Source organism: Vespa crabro, chromosome 21, assembly GCF_910589235.1.
Source record: "Vespa crabro chromosome 21, iyVesCrab1.2, whole genome shotgun sequence".
Lineage (NCBI taxonomy): Eukaryota > Metazoa > Arthropoda > Insecta > Hymenoptera > Vespidae > Vespa > Vespa crabro.
This window is the reverse complement of record NC_060975.1, coordinates 4307693-4326526: the sequence shown is the minus strand read 5'-3', so window position 1 is coordinate 4326526 and position 18834 is coordinate 4307693. Positions and strand designations below refer to the sequence as shown.

The 18834-nt window shown below is 40.2% G+C and overlaps 1 protein-coding gene and 2 long non-coding RNA genes across 13 annotated transcripts in view; 1 reads left to right on the top strand and 2 right to left on the bottom strand.

The window, feature by feature from the left end:
* Positions 1–43: 43 nt before the first annotated feature.
* Positions 44–18834, top strand: part of LOC124431406 (protein capicua homolog) — a 30164-nt gene continuing 11373 nt past the window's right edge. For 3 of the 11 annotated variants that reach the window (XM_046979294.1, XM_046979292.1, XM_046979293.1), the window contains exons 1-4: positions 2455–3423; positions 17549–17833; positions 17937–18319; positions 18398–18834. The exon at positions 18398–18834 is cut by the window's right edge and continues 128 nt beyond it. In XM_046979294.1, coding sequence (XP_046835250.1) covers positions 17957–18319; positions 18398–18834 — 800 coding nt within the window. In that variant the 5' untranslated portion in view covers positions 2455–3423; positions 17549–17833; positions 17937–17956. Of the gene's footprint in view, positions 2433–2454; positions 3424–4337; positions 5937–14652; positions 15458–17548; positions 17834–17936; positions 18320–18397 lie in introns of those variants that run through there. The other 8 variants (XM_046979295.1, XM_046979296.1, XM_046979286.1 and 5 more) reach the window with 7 other exon arrangements.
* Positions 3224–6729, bottom strand: LOC124431410. The gene is made up of 2 exons (XR_006943987.1): positions 6235–6729; positions 3224–3462 (listed from the first exon to the last, which is right to left on the bottom strand). It is a non-coding gene; the product is annotated as an uncharacterized LOC124431410 (long non-coding RNA).
* On the bottom strand, positions 15468–17505 carry LOC124431411. The gene is made up of 3 exons (XR_006943988.1): positions 16060–17505; positions 15919–15976; positions 15468–15854 (listed from the first exon to the last, which is right to left on the bottom strand). It is a non-coding gene; the product is annotated as an uncharacterized LOC124431411 (long non-coding RNA).

The following is an 18834-nucleotide window of genomic DNA, read 5'->3' as shown; positions in this document are numbered from 1 at the left end:
AACACAAATAAGTTAGAATACGCGCGCGTGTTGAAAGGAGAGAGAGAGAGAGAGAGTAAAAAGAAGCATCATCCTCTCTCTCTCTCTCTCTCTCTCTCTCTCACTATCTATCTTTCTCTTTTTCTCTTCTTTTTTTTGTTCTTTTAGTTTTGTTCCAAAGAACGACGCGTCTAACGTAACCTCCGATGCGTTTCTTTTTTATCTTACGAGAAATCAGTGCGCCCGCGCCGTGCTCCTTTTTTTCCACTTCTTTTACAAAGGAACAGAGAGAAAGAGAGAGAGAGGCGAAGGAGAATGGACGATGCGCGAAAGAGAAGCGCCGGTGAGGAGTCTACCCGAGAAGCGAGAAGGGTAAAGAAGGGTAAAGAAGGGCGGTTGCAAAGTATATATATGTGTACATATATATACATATGTATATGTATCACTTTTAAATATTGCCAGCGTCGCCGTGCGCAATTAGTTTAACGCGCAAAGTGTCGATCTTATCTCTTTTGCTCGTTCCCACGAGTGTGAGTGGCTCGTACGCGAACGATGAGCCGAACGACGCACGTGTACCTCGCCTATATGCCGCTTCTCATCTTTTTCATTTTCTTCTTTTTTTCTATATACGCGTGAGAATTTTTATGCAATTTGAATACGTATTCGGTTTCCATATGTGTTTATATATACTATATATATATATAGATACGAATGTGTGTACCGAGTGTCGATGATTCACCTCTCATCGTCGTCCTCCTCCTTCTCTTTTTCCTCCTCTTCCTCCTTCTCTTTACCACCTTCGTGATTAGAACGAAAAACCTCATTTCTTCGAAAGTCGAGTTTCTACGCTTGCTTAACAGGAAACGCGTCTATTACGACGAGCAAGAGTATTCAATAGTTATACGTATGTGTACGTGTTGTGTTCATGGGCGTACGTGCGTACATACGTATATGTGTGTGCGCGTGCTGCTGATGCTCCAGTGTGTATACAAGTAGCGAAAAGCGCGCTTCTTCAACTTTCAAACGAACCGACCAATTTCGCGCGCACCCATTCTCTCTCTCTTTCTCTCTTTCTCTCTCTCTCGTTCGATGTCAGGTTGCAGCTGCCCGTTAGAAAGGACGCAATGTTTTTATGAGAAATTCGACAATAGCATTGCCAACGATAAAATGTTTAGAAAACGATTAATACGAATATAACGCAAGAAATCAACGCAATATAAGCGTAATCGATCGTATTAGAGTTCTCCGGTTGTTACTCGGAAAATCCACTTTCTGAAGCATTTCTTTAACCGTTCAAGATCGACACCTGCTGAATCAATAATCGAGATGCCATTCGAGAAGCAAAGAAAAAGCCATTACCCTTTAAGAGAATCGACTTAAAACAATGTACGGTGCGGTGACCTCTAGGAATTTTCTAATCGATGAATAATCTTTCGAAATGTCATAATAAATATTATCCAATTTCGAAAGTATCAATATGCCAAAATGCGTGTTTTTAGAAATTGATTTTTAGAAATATCTATACATCAATATCTGAAAAATCTTAATTTTAAGGAATTCCCAAAGAAATGAGGAGTATTAAGAAAAATTGTTGGCAAGCGAACAAGGCTCGTGCTCGCCTATACAAGATTCATTTCATTAAGAGAGTAATGGAAGAACTCGTAGAAGGGGGCTACAAGTGTCATTCAAGTGCGGTGGAAGCTGTGCGTGATCAGTGCCGCTTCTTTCACCACGCGACGATATTCTCAGCGATTAGCGCGCCATCGATCTCGCGGTAACGAATGCGAACGATGAGAAGAAAGAAAGAGAAAGAGAGAAAAAGAGAGAGACGCATTAAGATCGCGATTTCAATGCGCTACTCCGTAACTCTCTGACGTTCCACATCGAGCAACCTTTCCTATTCTCTCTCTTTTCCAGTGTACGGAGGCGTGTTCGTTATCCCCACTAGTTTGTCCTTCCACCCTTTCCTCGTTGCTTGGTGTCCCCTCCTATCTTGCCCGGCGACAAGCATTCCAGGAACCATGGACTCTACATCGCTTTTCTCTTTCGTTCTTGTTCCTATGAAGCGCCTGACGAAGGTTTAAAGCACTCTTCCTCTTCTTTCCTTCTTCTCCTCGCAGCTTCTCTCACTCCTCATCATCGTCGATGTGACGTCGTCGTCATCGCCGTCGTCGGCGTGATCGTCGTTGCCGTCGTCGTTGTCGTTGTCAGAACGCTCTTCTCCCCAGCAACGAGACTTTTCCTCTCCTCTCTCTCTCTCTCTCTCTCTCTCTCTTTCTTTCTCTATTACCCCTATATTTCTCCTTTCGACTGACGTACACGTATCCCACTCTGTATTTCTCACATAGCCGGTGAACGACGAGGTGTTAGTCACTTCAAGGACGTTGCTGTAATTGGGATAGGTCGGATAGACGCGTCGGTTGGGGAGGAGAGAGGGTTGCACTGGTGGAGAGGTAAGAGGTTGCACTGGTCGAGAGAGAGAAAAAGAGAGAGAGAGAAAAAGAGAGAGGAAGGAAAAGAGAGAGAGAGGGAGAGAGAGAGGGAAAGAAAGAGAAGAGGAAAAGGGAGGGAGAGAAAAAGCAAGAGAAAAAGAAAGGCTGTGTGCGTTTCTGTAAATGGCGGCTGGCCGGGCGTCGCGCGTCACAGCTGTTTCTGTCTCTCTTCTTGGTGTCTTTCTCTCGGTCAACCGCGCGCGCGTTAGTCGCAGACGAGCGAGCAAGGTCTCCAGTAGTGCTGAGGAACGTGGAGATAGTACGCGCGCGCGGTGACAGAGAGGCTACGAGAGCCGTCGCCGGTACATTTTTCGGTCAAGTGCTCTCTTTATTGTGTATATGTGTTCTGTGTATGCGTGTACGTGTGTGGGAGAAGAAAGAAAGAAAAGGAGGGAGAGAGAGAGAGAGTGAGAGAGAGAGAGAGAAAATCTACGCACGCACGTGCCCTATCATCTCTCTCTTTTCGTTTATTCTTCGTAGTGTTTAGTGCCAATCGTCGATCTTTCTCTCTGCAGAGGATTTCGAGTATCGAGCAACATGGAGGAAGGTGCGGTGGTTCTCCGATAGTGCTCTCAGCGATAGGCTAGAGGAGTGAGCGGTACGACAGCAGCGCCACAGGAGGAGAAGGATCGTCGTATTAGTCTCTTTCTGTTTGTCCCTCTTTCTCTCTCTCTCTCTATTTCTTTCTTTTCTTCCTTTCTCTCTTTCTCTCTCTCTCTCTCTCTCTCTCTCTCTCTCTCTCTCTCTCTCTCTCTCTCTCTCTCTCTCTAGCTCCTATCCTCTTATGTCCCGCTTTCTTCTCTACACCCGCACGCACTTGCTTTTTCGTTCTCGCCTTTGTTCGATGCGAAGCATATCCGCCACAACCGCTACCGCCACCGCCACCGCCACCGCCACCGTTGCCACCCCCGTCACAACCACCACCGTCGCCACGTACAGGAACAAACCACAGGTAAAGAACGATTAATCGAATGTTGTTGCCACGCTCGATCTGTAATACAAAGATCTGTGATTAGCGCTAACAGAGGGAGAGGCCAACAAGATCTTAGGATCGATAGATTTTTTGAAAAAGAGAAAGAGAAAGAGAACGTGAACTCGCTAATGCACTGTCCACGGCTCTATTCGGACATAGACTTCCCTTATTTTTTTGTTCCTAATCTTTCTCATATCTTATTTTTTCTTTCGTATAAAAGTAATAAAGGAAAAGATTGAGTGAGGTTAGAAACTTGTCTAACTATCGAGCAAAGATATAAGAACGAATACAATTAAATGCCAATTGACATTAGATCGAGACTCAACCGAGATAAAACCAGATTGGTTATTATGTACATGCGCGCGAGAATTAGAGATCCATTTTATCACTATCCTGTCGTGTCCCGGAAATAGGTACCAACGTCGAAAGAAAGGTAGGGAATCGAACGAGTTGCCAAGTACAATGTATCTTTTCAATAATTCTCGACTCCTGGTAACAACTCCGTATCAGCATTGATCGACACAGTTCTGTTTAAATCTGGCGCGCTTATGTATCCTCGCTCCGATATTTTGTTACCTATCTCTCTACGAATTATGCTCATAATGAAAGAGAATCACAGAAGAGCTTAATTGCGCGCGTAATTTGAATTTATATCACATATACTTTTTGGACAATTCCATGCTGCATAAGTATGAACACGTTCTTCTTATAAGAATGTTCGGGGGTTTATAAAAGAATACTATTTATTTTATTGTAAAGAAAAAATAGTGCTGAAAAAAGCGAAAAAATGTTTACTCTCAACTATAATATATTTTGTTGTATGGTAATAGCTTTTTATAGACATTATGAAACACGAGTAAATTTATTTGTTCATTTACTGCAATAAGAAATAATTTTTAATAATTTTTCAATACAACATAATATTATCTTCAAATACACATATATCATATACTTTGTATCTCTTTATAGTTCCTTTTTTTTTCTTAAACCATAAAATTTAAAAATCAAGAGCTGATCGGAGCAACGACTTATCCGGTCATTTTTTATCCAAATATAGAAAAATAATAGAATATCAATAAAATTATCGTTATAATTTTTCGCAACGAAAGTAAAAAGTAAAAAAATCACGCGTAGTCTCGCACGTTTGATCCATCCCGTGTGTATCGGGATAATCCGTAAGACGGCCCTGATGATAGGAGACCGAACTACCAAGCACAGGCTCGGCGACGAATAAAGTTGACCCTGTGTCTTTAATCGTACACTTCAAATTGTATGTTCGTTGCATCCTTAAGAAATGAAATATGTTCTCTTTCTCTTTATTTTTTTCTCGTAATTTAGCTATTAGAGTTAAAAAAGTAAAACAGAGTGGAGAAATTAAAAGGTATACTGTGTGACGCATCATCGTCAGTGATATTTTGTATGACGGCATACCCGCTCGCTAGCGGCCGCGTGTCTGCTCTCTACGCGATGCTCGTCGCGTATACGCGCGCCCGACTGGATCGCTGGCGGAGTGAGCTGGGGATAGGGCTTCGGGGAGGGAGGAGCGTAGCGACGAGGAGGAGAACGTAGATGCGCGCGCGTGATCGCTCGGTTGTAAGAGCTGCCGGAGTGTAAAGCGGTTCAGTTGAGCAACCGAGAAGTCCGAGACTGTACGTGATCGTCGTCGTGCGGGGTGGCAAGAAAGGAGGAAGGAATGAATGGGAGGGGGAGAGTGTGAACGAGGCGTCGCGCAGCGACGACGACGACGACGACGAGGACGAGGACGGTAACGGTGACGGTGACGGGTGCGAGCACATATAATAGCTATGTATAAAAAAAGAAAGATGTCAATAACTTGTAGGTGGAACATTTGTGATTCTCGTTCGCGTATGCAGCGTATTGGTTAAATTGAATTCGCGAAGTGTAGAATCGTACGAGCGAACGTCTCCCCCTATTCTTGTTTCCGATTGTGTCCTATACCGGTTGTATGTATAATATATGTGCTACTATCGGAAGACTATTCTATTCTTCTTTCGTAGTGTGTGTGTGTGTGTGTGTGATCAAACAAAAAAGGAAAGTCTTGTCCGATCTCTCGGGGATAAAGAAGAAGTACGGAGAGTACCCAGAGCTTCTCTGCGAAGCCGATAATTGCCTCGGAATTTACCAGTTCTGGGCATCGCGTTCTCGGTATATGTGTGTGTGTGTATATATGTTGTACGTGTATGTGTTTAACCCTGCCGTTTGTGTGCTCTTGTTCACCGTATTCCTCTACTCTCCTCTTCTGATCTTTTGTTCGAGACATCGATGGTTAGTGACCGAATGAAACAGAATGGCCGAAACTGGCGCCTAGGAAGGAGAACGGTCGCCGTAGTGACAGATTACGGCGACGGTGACGGAGACGGCGACGAGGACGAGGACGGTGGCAGCGGGTGGTGGTGACCACAGGCAGGACCCTGTATCCAAGAGAGCCTCGCATTCTGCGTGAACTCGCTCTCTTAGTGCTCCGCACATAGGTGTGTGTGTGTGTGTGTGTGTGCATGCGCGTGTGTGTACTATTCTTTCGTGACTGGCTCGCGCGCATAGAGAGTAAGAGACGTACGGTACGTTACGCGTGTGCGCGCGTGTAAAAGTGCACGTGCGCACGAGCTTTTATAATGTGTCAGTGACTCCCGTGCCCGTGGTAAAAGCAAGCAAAGTAATTCGTCCTTGCTACGAGTATCCACTACCTCTACTCTAGGAGTCAGTATACGCCGCCTATAGCTTCTATTTATACGACGACCATACGCGTCTCGCACTTTCCTCGTCGCTCACCTCTCTCTTTCCCTCCACCTTCTTGCTTCCCTCATCCCTCCCCTGATCGCACTCAACCTTTCGCTCCCACCTTCTCCTCTTACATTGACTCTCGTCGTCCCACCAGTTTCCCCCTTTCGCGTTGGTATCCCCTCTTCGTCGCGAACAGCAGTGTCGCTCTTGTCTCTTACTCTCTCTCTCTTTCTCTTTTTCTTTCTCTTTCTCTCTCTCATGACCACACGCGCGCGCGCGCGCGCGCGCGTGCTCTCTTTCTCCGGCGCGACACACACCACATACATACACATAAAACTCGTAACGATATTCACCACGAGCGTGTCCGGCCGGCGGCAGCGGCAACCCACCGACCGAACGGATCCGATTCTCCGTTCGGCTTGACTCGCAACAGAAAAGAGATGGCCGGTGAACGGTGAATCGTGTCACGCGTCCACCCTTGTACTCTCGTGCATACTAGCGTATGCGCGGAATGTGCCACCGGGAACACAATGGGTTTATTGTGTTAGTGAATAATAATAGTAACGCTGTGCGCCGCGTCAGTCGTTGCTGCCGCCAACGACGACACGACGACGACTACTACACTACTATTACTATACTATTACCACTACTCTACTACACTACTACTACTATCACTACTGCTACTTCTACTATTACACTACACTAGACTACTACTATTACTACTACTACATTATTACTGCTACTGCCAGTACTACTACAATTCGCAAGCCAGCGGGAGACAAGTAAGATTATAACGACGATGACGGTCATGACGAAAAAAGGGATGCCAAGGAGAGAACGATGATGAGCAAGAGGTGCGCGCGCGCACCTGTGATTTTACTACTAGATAGACGCGTTTAGTGTATAAATGGACATGAACATGTCGAGTTTTTGTTGTGTTGGTTCATTGGGATTTGATCGGAGCAAATTCTTGTCTTCGTATTTCTGACTATCACTCTCTGGGACGACGAATAAAATCGAAGCTGCGCTCTCTTGTATCGCACGTTGCATAGTTTCCTATCTTTCTCTCCCTCTTTCTCCCTTTCGTTTCACGCGCCTACGTAGAGCACAAACGCGCGCGCGCGTGCACCAACACTGTAACTATCTTCCTTTTTTCGCTCTTTTCTCTCACTATTTCTCTTTCTCTCTCTTTCTCTCTCTCTCTCTCTCTCTCTCTCTCTCTCTCTCTTTCTCTCTCTGTCTATCTATCTATCTCTTTTCCTCGTTCTTTCCTCTCCCTCTCTTTTTTCTTAGCCGTCTGATTTCTTTTCATTTTATCGTCTCTCCCTTCTTTTTGTCACGTTCATCGTACACCTCGTGCTTCCTTCGAGAGTAGAGTTCTAGAGACCCTTGACCGTGCGAAATTTGATGCTCTCGCTGTCGCTCGGTTGGTTACGTTAATGTCTTCGTAATTTCGTGTTTTCAGTTGACAGACATTGGTATACGTAATCAACGTTTAGCAGTATCTTCCTTTCTCTTTTTCTTTCTATTTTCTTTCTTTATTTCGAACTCGTTTTGCAAGCTCAAATAAAAGTCATGTCAATGTTTTCAGCGAAACGATATCATTACCTATTTTCAAAGCAAGATTAAACTACGTTCATATTGTATCGTCCTACGATAAATCATTTTGTTGTATAAATTTTAATAATTTTTAGTAATTTTCCAATGCTCGTGTAACGTATGTATGGACGAACGATATCTCCGTCTGTCTTTCTCTTATCTTCGTGATTTTCCACTGTCCTTCGAATAAATCGATGCTCCTGGACCAAATTTAGATTTCGTCATATTTTAATTAGGATATTTAATGGAATAACTAAAATATTTCTCTTTCTCCCGATGTAATTGGCCAAGTGGAAAAGTCTATTCTTTAATGTCTTCTTCGATGCGTCATCATATCGTCATCATCGTCGTCGTTATCATTGTTATTGTCGTCATTGTATCGTTTTCATATTGTCGTTATTGTCGTCATTCTTATCGTCGTTTTTGTTGCTTTGTCGTCATCGCCATCGTCGTCCGTTAATTAACGAAATTTTATAAGCGTCGATCGCTTCCCTTATTTCGAAAGAATTACCACAAATAGAGAGAGCATATACAAATATATATACACCATATATATATATATATATATGTAATGTTTTTAATGTTTCACGATAGTGAGAATTGTACAGAATTGACTGACCCGCGATAGTCTGCGATACAGTCGATAAATAGTGATAGACGGATGATAAACTTGTATCAATTTATGAACTTCCTTTCCTTTCTCTCAACCTATCGGACGAACGTAGAAATATCCTCATTCCCTTTGGTTTTGTATACTTTGTATCTACGAAAGAAAGGAAAAGAAGAAAGAGAAGAAATGACATGCAGAGTGAATTTGTTTGACGGACGACTAACGGAAATTGGAAATTGGCTGTTTAAAAATGTCCGCGGTCGGTAGATTTTTGAAACTCTTTTACCATCTCTCATAACTTATAGCGAGGTCCACAAGGTGGCTGTAGTACACATTTCATGAGACATTCTTTCTTCAACTCGTAGAATTTGAAAACATTTTTTTAAATACATCAAAAGACGATCACGCGTTATACGAGATTAATCCTATGTATATATACACATACACATATTTACATTCATATATATGATCTGGCAAGGTAGGAGCGAAGTTTTAAATCTCTCTTTCTTTTTTTCTTATTGTCTCACCGTCTCTGTCTGCTTCCCCTCTCTCATCCCTTCGCCTTCCCTCTCCCCCGCTCCAGTTCCGTCCATCTTACGATTCCTCCTCATAAACGACCGTGGCAAACCAGCGTTCTTTGCGCATCCGCAACCGTATTGGGTGATAATAACGCATCCGATAAAGTCAACGCGGTGGTGGCAGGTTTACGAGGGAGAGAAAAGAATACACTATCTCCCTCGATGATTTTTGTATATAGCAGCGCAATCATGTTGTGTAACTTTTGTGTTTAATCTAATGCGCGCATGTTACGTCGGGTAATACTATACGGTGCAGTAGCTTTTGTATGGACGAAGGATTTTAATTACAGTGGATTTTTAAATATGGCATCCACTTGGTCTTTTTTGGTTATGTATCTCGTATTCGATTTTTGTTCTCTCTCTCTCTCTCTCTCTCTCTCTCTCTCTCTCCTTGCATTGTTGCTATCTTATCTCTTTAAACTATTCTACATAGTAATTTATTATTGTTACTTTGCATTTTTTATACATTAACTTTTCAGTTAACTTTTAAATTAATTTAAATCAATAGTTAATTTAAATCAAACGTTACTATCTCTTTTCTTGTTTCAACTTAATACCGATTAAGAAACATTCTTCATTTGTGAAAATATAATCAAAGAACTTTTTTTTACGTGCAACATAAGATAAACACGAAAAAAGTCGGAAGTATTTTTTCAAAAACCAACGTGATGATCCATCATGTTTCTCTCTTTTCCTTTTTGATCAAGTCTTTCTTTATCAATCTTCCATAAGCGCGTTCTTCGAATCAGTTACTTCTTCCGAAATGGTATATTTAAAGATATTCATAATCAATTTGTTCATTAAGCCGGCAGAATTATGATCGTACTTGCGTAATCGACGCGTTTAACAATCAGTTAGATCGAAACTCGCGTTCAGTTTGCTTACCTAACGATAAGAGACATGAGCATTAGAAATCCAGGCTCCGATAATGTGCAATATATGTGTTCGTTCGTTTTTCATTGAAAAGATTTGTGGTATTTTATTTACACGTGTAATTATTTACATCCCCCTCGGTGAAGGAATTTGAGTCAGTTTGTTATTTCAATCTCTATACCAAATGAATGATTCAACTAATATTTGTAATATATAAGCATTGTAAGCGATGCATTCATATGTGCATATTCTTACGTGCCTGTCTAGCAGACACTCTTTCTTTTCCTCTTTTTATCGCATCTCTCTCTCACACATACACTCTCTCTCTCTCTCTCTTTCTGTTTCTTTACATACAAACTAAGCTGACTGAACTGTGTCGTAATCGGTGTCGCGATTATAAACGTGCTTATGCCTTTATACACACTTTATACGACGAGTTTAAACTTGAGAATCGAATGTGAAAAACGGTTTTTTCTTTAACAAACTGTTGCACACGATCTATGAACTTTACTCAAAATAAAATATAGCGTTCGTGCATAACGACAAAGAGTCGCGTTCATCTCATATCTCGGATAAATTTTAACCGTCGCTGTGATTTTCTTGTGGTTTTTTGTTTTGTTTCTTTCTCTCTCTCTCTCTCTCTCTCTCTCTCTTTTTAATAGACTGTCATACCCGAATATAGTTTAGCTCGAATTTCTTGCGGGATAAGAGAAAAAATGAAAAAGACAGACAACTTGTCTGTCTTTTCATTCTTCGTGCTTCAATTTTGACCCTGTTGCCTTTGCAGTCTAACTCGACGACCTCTGCGACACCGTAATAAATATTGAATTCATGTACACAAGCGCGCTCTATACTCCCACACAATTGACGTATACGCATACATATATATCTGTATCCGTGTGTGTAAAGCATCTTTCGAGTTTTAATACGAACAGACTAGTACTTGCGCGCGCGCGCACGTGCGCTAACCCGATGAACGTACTCCCTCACTTGCACATTATATATGCATACATATATACATACATACATACATGCATATATATACATACTACCTATTATATATGTGTATCTATATAGTACTTACGTGTATTATACTATATTCATCATCGTGTCGTCTTATAGTACGCATCGCGTGTAAAGAATGGACGTAACTTCTTCGCTTACTTCGCGATGTGAATCGCGAACGATGAAGTTATATCGGAGAATTTTCAACGAATTCCTTTCACTATATCCAACTTTCATTCATTGTTCTAACAAGTCGCATTACAATTTCCATATAAATATATCTTTACTATTATTAATAATAAGCATATTTTATATAATTCTTTATACGATCGGAATCATCCTTTGTCTTCTTACCCAACAAAATGAAGGAGATCGGAAATAAAAACATTATTATATACATATATATTCGTCTTTTGTATTAATACATAGTCCTTGGTGACCTTTTTAAAGATACGAAAGATTCGACGTAGATACTTTCCAATTTTTTTTTTTCTTTACCTTTGAAGGTCAACGGTTTAAGAGTAATATATTGTACATTATATTTGTGTGTATCATGGTTTGAAAAGTTTTAAAATTTTACGATAAGTCACGAAGGACTACATTTTGATACAAATGTCGATAGATCGGTAAAGCGTTTCTGCTTTCTGATCTTACCCTTGTAAAAATAAATTAAATCTCATTGATAAGGAACGATTGATAAATACTAAAAATGGTAATGTCCTACGTACACACGCATATATATATATATATATATATATATAATATATACACATACATACATACACATTACACGTGCAACACACGTTTGCACAGAAAGACAAATTTTATTGCAAAACATAATTGATACATACAAAGAAATGATACATCACAAATACATCACAAAGAAATGAATTCGAGTAAATACTCGGATGATATTATTTCAAAATTACGATTACATTATAGAAAATTAAAATAAGTGTGAATGATGTTAGTTTTCATTGTTACTTTTTCTTTTCTTTTTTTTTCAAAATTTCTCTTCTCGATTAAAGTCCATTTCTCTTGGATCATTCGATCTCGAATGATGATGATTCCTAGTCTAGTCTTTGACGATGAACATGCCCTAAATATTAATCGGATGTGCTTGTTTCTAAGCGACCCCTATCCTCCTCTTCCCGAAGATTCACCTACCAATTATACACCGCTGGCCTCTCTCGAATGTTACACGAGAGGACGAGGAAGAGAGAGAAGAGACCGTGAGTGAGTGAGAGAGAGAGAGAGAGAGAGAAAGAAAGCGAGGAGGCATCGAAGCTGGTGCGTGTGCGCATACGATGCAACTCAATGTCCTCCCTACGCGCGCAGTTTCATGCGCATTTGCCTCGTACGAGTATATGACGTCACACAGCACAATGGGGCATATATAACGCGTGCCTCTCAAACGCGTCAGTCCGTTGATCTGTTGCGAAAAGAACGATATATCGGCCCTTTTCTTTCTCGAGTTTTCTCGGAAAAACTAATCGGTCGAGATTTTAGAAAAGGATATATCGAACGAAAAATTGAGATTATCTTCGGAATTTTTTTTAGCCTAGAGTTATAAAAAGAAAAAGATAAAAGAAAGAGATTCAAATGCTTCGAACGTTTATTTTATCTTATTTTATTTTTTAGTTTTTATTTTTTTTATTTTAAAAAAATTTTTTTTTTTTTGCGAAAAAAAAAGTAACAGATAATGAAATTACGTTCTTCTCTTATCATAGTAGAATTCACTTGTTAATTCTTTACTCCGGTAGGTTGTCATTCCGCATATAAATACACGTGGGCACGTGCCGGTCGAGCATGCATTCCCCAACCTGCAATAGATGGGTACGACACGTATATTAATATAACTTTAAAGGGCAGTGTCATATCATCACAATTCCACGCATCAGCCTGGAAATTCAATCGATAATTTCTTTAAACTCGGCCTTAAATATCCAACCTAGAAATTCTTTTTTTTTTCTTTTTTTTTTTATATTATTAGTATTATTATTATTCTTTTTTAATTTTTCTTTCTTTTTCATTTTACTCGTTTTTTTACTTATGCTACGACGCGTGTAAATATGCTAGCCAGACGATATCGAGTTAAGAAATCGATGTGCCCGATGCGATATCCGTCTAAAGATAGAATTTGTTAGATGGAAAACAAAAGAGAGAGAGAGAGAGAGAGAGAGAGAGAGAGAGAGAGAGAGAGAGAGAGAGAGAGAGAGAGAGAGAGAGAGAGAGAGAGAGAGAAACAAAACGTGGATCAGTACCAGCGACGGAAGAGAATGAGAAGGAGGAGAGGGAAAAGGTGCCTTTGAAGCGACGACGATCGCAGATGAAATCAATCGCGGTGAGGGTTGGCGAGAAACGGCGAAACCATGCGGAGCGGCGTCAAGCGGTGAAGGTATCTCAAACATGGGGTGCTACGCCTTTTATAAACGGATGAATGAACGAAGATGTTCACAATCGTTTTAAAGTATGACCCACGCCCTTCTACCTGCTGATATCTATACACGCATATTCTCTCTCTCCCTCTCTCTCTCTCTCGCTCTCTCTCCCTCCCTCTCTCTCTCTCTCTCGCTCTCTCTCTCTCTCTCTCTCTCTCTCTCTCTAATGTATAGTACTTGAAAAACTTAGATTTATGTTTCTATTCAAGGACAAATATATACTCTGCTGGAAAAGTGCTTTTCTATTGTTATCGAGCGTTTTCTTATTCGTCCAAAGAAAAGGACTATGTTCAAACGGTTGAAGTTAAAATAGCGATTCTCGTAGAATAGTGGACGAACAAGCTAGAGAACAGGTATCAGTTTAAAAGTAATCGAAGCCATGTTGAGGGATCTGTTACAGAGACCTATCGGAAGAACAATGTATTCGCTGATGTAGACGACCAAAGAATGATCCTCTCTCTTTCACCCTCCTTATTTTTCCTTCTTTGCATTTTGTGAAAAAGGATACGGTATGCAGTTTTCTCCCCTTAGAAACTATCCGTCATTCTCTCATACCATTTACGAACTTACCGAATTTCTTACCTGAACGACTGGCTTCTTACCTAAACTCGCTAAAAAGGTATATTACACCGGAGTCGGTTTGCGGAGGGTAGTAGAATTCCTAGAACTAGCGACACCTGTCTAAGATGCTAATTTTGAACGTTTCTTCTCAAATGTACCTGAAACATTCCACTTGTCTTTTATCTCTATCTCTTTCTCTCTTTTTCTTATGCATTCAATTCCTAAAAAACTAACCGGTTTTTATTGATAATCGGATCAACGTGCAAGAGGTCAATATACCGGGCTACGATCGATGATGATTATTAATAGCGCAATTCGTGTCAAAAAATCGACCTCGTGTCGATCGTTGTCTTATTTATGGAATGACATTTGCCTGTCCAAGAAGAGATTAATAATAATTCCGAATAAAAACATCGATTTCAGAGCTCTTTATTGTCGTCAATTAAATTTCGCGTTTTCGCCAAAGTAAAATAGTACTTTAATATATTTTGTCAGAATATTATAACGAACGTTCTCGATTTATATATTCATTTGTCTCCGTTTTCATCGAAGTGGTACTGTTGTCTCCTTTTTCCACTGCATTCTTTAATTCGATAAACAATTTCGTTTCGCTCGATTCTCATAGGACATTTAATTAACGTAAAAGACCAATATTTTGAAAATATCAAATGACCTCGACGTGCAATGCGATACGTAGTGACGATATATCGAGGCAAAAAAATGTCGTTTGTATTATAACGATGGAATGTGCAATTGAATTTTGCTTCGAGTTGATTATTCAAATTTTTACAACGTTAAGGAGGTAGATAGGCGATAGATTCAACGTGTCCATTCATAAAAACAAAAAGAAACAGAAATAGAAACAAGAAGAGGCATTTCCGTATCTCGTTTTCCTCTCACTTCAGAGATCTCTGCGTTAAGTTGTGAACGAAGTGCGCGAGTCGCACGTGCTTCGTGTTGCCAAGCGTGTAAGTGGGTAAGGAAAAAAAAGAGAAAGAAAGAAAGAAGCGACAGTGTTCTTGAGAGAGAGAGAGAGAGAGAGAGAGAGAGAGAGAGAGAGCGAACGAGCGAGAGAGAGAGAGAGAATACGAAGGTACGATTCGTCGCGCGAAAATGCGACCATGTAGGAAATTCAAAAGCGAAAGATCACGACGAATGATGGCGAAGAAAGGAAACAAACGAACGACGGACGGACGTAGCTCGGCAAACGTAGCCAACTTCTTCTCTGAATAATTTTACTTCTGTTACACGCGTAACGAGCCGACGAATGGTTCTTCTGTGTTATATATTGCGTGTGTTACGCGTACATACCTGTAAGAAGTCTCCTACTTCGTTCGACGGAAGAAGATAGAGAAAGAGAGGGAAGGACGGAGAGAAAGAGAGACGGGGGAGGAGAATCAGCGTGGAAAGGGTGGGAGAGAGTAAAAGAGAGGGGCGCGAAAGCGAAGAAGGACGCGATACAATGGTGAAGAATCTCTGGGAGGGTAGGACGATGGGTAAGGCGAGCCGAGCCAAGCGATTCGTGACGCGGCACGGCACGGGACAAGGGAGGGTAAAGGCAAGGCAAACACCGTGAGTCAGAGCCAAAGTAGGAAGTTAGCCAGGTTAGTGCATTCCCCTCTTAATCCTTTCGGCACATCGGTCAACTACGAGTCGTCTCTTCTACTTTTTCTTAGCGTCAAAAACGTTTCCTCTCTCTCTCTCTCTCTCTCTCTCTCTCTCTCTCTCTCTCTCTCTTTCTCTCTTTCTCTCACTCACACACACATACACACAAACGCAGGCACGCATGCACATAGGACACATTCATCTATCTCGAAGCCATGTCTCGTTCGAATTCAATTCGTTATTGTCGTAGTCGTCGTCGTTCGTTATGACATTGGGATGCTGGTAGGTAGGAATTTCTAGTGTCCGTAATCACTTCGTTTTCCATCTTCATTGCTGCGTATATCTTCTCCGTTGTTGATTCGCTCCTCGATCTCTCTCACCTCTGGAATCAAGAGTCTACATTCTCTTGTAAACGGCAGAGATCGAACTGCGAGATGAAAGCGATACCATCTCTACTTACTTACATGCATTCGTGTTTCGGATGATTCCTACGGTCGTTTCCACGCACGTCGTCCTTTCTTGCGACATACATATATATATATATATATATATATATATATATATATATACATATATATATCATGTATGTATCGATACGTACCTCTAAATCCGTTCGAATCACGATTTTCATTTCTTTTTCTCTCTTTGTTTTTCTCTTTTTATCTTTTCTCCTTTTCTCCCTCTTTAATATCGTTATTCGTTTTTTTTTCATATAACAAAGCTCATATTTCCAAAATTACGTTCACGTGGTGTAAATAAGACTTAGAGAAAAGTATTTAGATTTTACAATATACTGATATGTGATTTGATCATGAATAGGTTATGTTCACGATGCGCCAATAAAATAGTATACTAACGTTCTCTACTACGAGCGTGAATCGTGCGTGGGTGTTATACTCACTGCCGTCGGTCGTGTGAAACGACCTGCTCTCTTTTTCTTCGAAAGTGTATTTCTCAAATCCCAACAGTGTGCGATAAGCACCCACGTTCCGTTTCGTTGCCAATAGACGAAACCAAATGAAAAACGAACGTAAACTTTGTAAACTCCTTTATTTTATGGAATCTCACAGTTAATTGTAAACTTTCCCATGTAAAAACTAAATCTCTGACGAGATTACGTTAATAGAGGAAGATGAAAGTGACCGATTGTTTAATATCCGTGCTATTGATGATGCAAATTATAATATGAATTTAAAAAGAAAAATACTTTAACGATTTTAATGGATTAATCTAGTTGAATCTAAAATTTGATGTTAATTGAAAAATTTTTGTTTACAATAAATATTTTGTTTGGTCGAATGTTTCGTTAAATTATAAGTCACTCCTCTTTTAAATATGTATAATATGAATGTTTTCCATTTTAAATCGTACATAATCGTCAACACTAAATAGATACGTATAAAAATTTTACAGAGGAAGAAGTGTATTTTTCCATTTCCGATAACAACATGAAGATTACATACAGTTGTTAAAACTTACTATTACTTTATTATTTTGAGAAATAACTTCTCAGAAGTAAAATCTTAAATCTTTGTGTATATACTGCTTAGAATAAAGTGGGCCCAATCGCCGAAAATATTTTACTATTTGGATCTCTCTGTCCTGCTCACAATGTAAATGAGTGCTGGCGGTCCCAGTCTCGCGCAACACTTCGGTTGTTTTCGACACTACCGATCATACCCGAATGATGCACATGCAAGCGTGATTCGTACTACTGTCAGCTTGCTGCTTCTTTGTCCCCGAGTTGTCTGACACATCATAAGATATTATCAAATCCTTATTGTCTAGTGTGTATTGGTTATTAAGTCCGTTTCTATAGAACTTATTACCAAGTATTATTAAATACTGCTATAAACATGAGTTATTTTTTTATTCTATTGTTTACAGAAGCTTATAAGAAAGTTTAGAACCTTGAATAAGCAATTCGTTTTTTAATTTTGAACAAATTTTCAATTATGCAAATAAAAATATTTTATTTCTTAGAAATGAAGTAGATAAACTTTAGTGATCCGATGTTGAAATGAAATATCTTAAGATCTTCATATTAACTCTTTGATAATTCTAATTATTGTATACTTTCTTATATCTAGGACATTTTGTTAGAGGTTCGAAACAGTTCAAGAAGATACAAGTGTTTATCTAAGAAAAGATCTTTTGGAGGAGGATGCTTGGCAGTTGGGGTTGGGAAGAAGTATTGGAGTTGGGAGAGGGAACAACACCCCTGTTACAAAACTGTCAGAGAAGAGAAAGTCCAGATTCGACACATCCTGTTCCAGATAGTCGGGTGCTGAGGTATGCTCCCAGCCGATGTCACCCCCCCGCCAGCGTCAATTCATCACAGTACAGCTTGCAGCCTCCTCTCGACTGTACAGACTGTAAGTGCTATGTACATGTTTACAGATTACTAAATAGAATATAAAAAAACTAAATGTTGGATATATAAATTTTTATTTATGAACTATTATTTGACATTTTTAGAGCAGCGTGAGGTGGCAAAAATGCTGACTGCTCATTCTGAGATGCATGAAAAACGAGGTCCCTTAGGAGGTGGACAATATGGAGCAGGCGGGGGTGGTGGCACTTCGATTGAAGAGAAATGTATTCAAGAACAACCACCCCCGCCTCCTGCTCCTCCACAAAGGGATCCATCAGATCCAACAATTAGCGCTAAAAAACTTCCAAAGAAACGAAAATTTGATCCATCGGAACTCGAAGAAATGGATAAATGTAGTAATGTAACAAGCAACGTTAATAATATGATAAATACGCGTGCACCAAACGTATCTATTGCTTGTTTAGTTCAACATTCAAGTTTGGCTAATCGACAGTCTCCGCAACAACAAGAAGCAGACTGTTACCAAGTAAGTCTAAAATCTTAGTTTTACTTAGATCAAATTTAAATCATACTGATATGTGCTTAATTTGTGATTTTTTATTAGGTGTCAACACCATCGGTGGTAGTTTTACCTCCTCAGAGTACAGCTGTAGATTATTCTTTAAGAGAAGAACCTATGCGTGCTCGTCCTCGACCTGCTACGGTTGCTATTGATCTCAGTGAGTGGCGTGACCACAGAGTGTTAGCTTTAAGGGATTCATGTTATTATCCAGGTGTTATTCGTAATGTGATTCATGGAGAGATTCTCATAGAATTTGATGGAGAAAGGAAGTTAGTGCGTTATAGTGATGTTTTAGGTGCAGGAAGGTATGATGTGATAGGGGATGCTAGCCCATCTTTAGGGCAAGTGACTTTAGATGCAAAAGTTTGCATTAGATGTCCAACAGCAAATAGTCACATAGACGCATTAACTAAAGTGTTTGTGAAAGGGACAGTGTGCAAGATATTAACAAAGCCTAATCGTTTTGTTGTTAAAATACC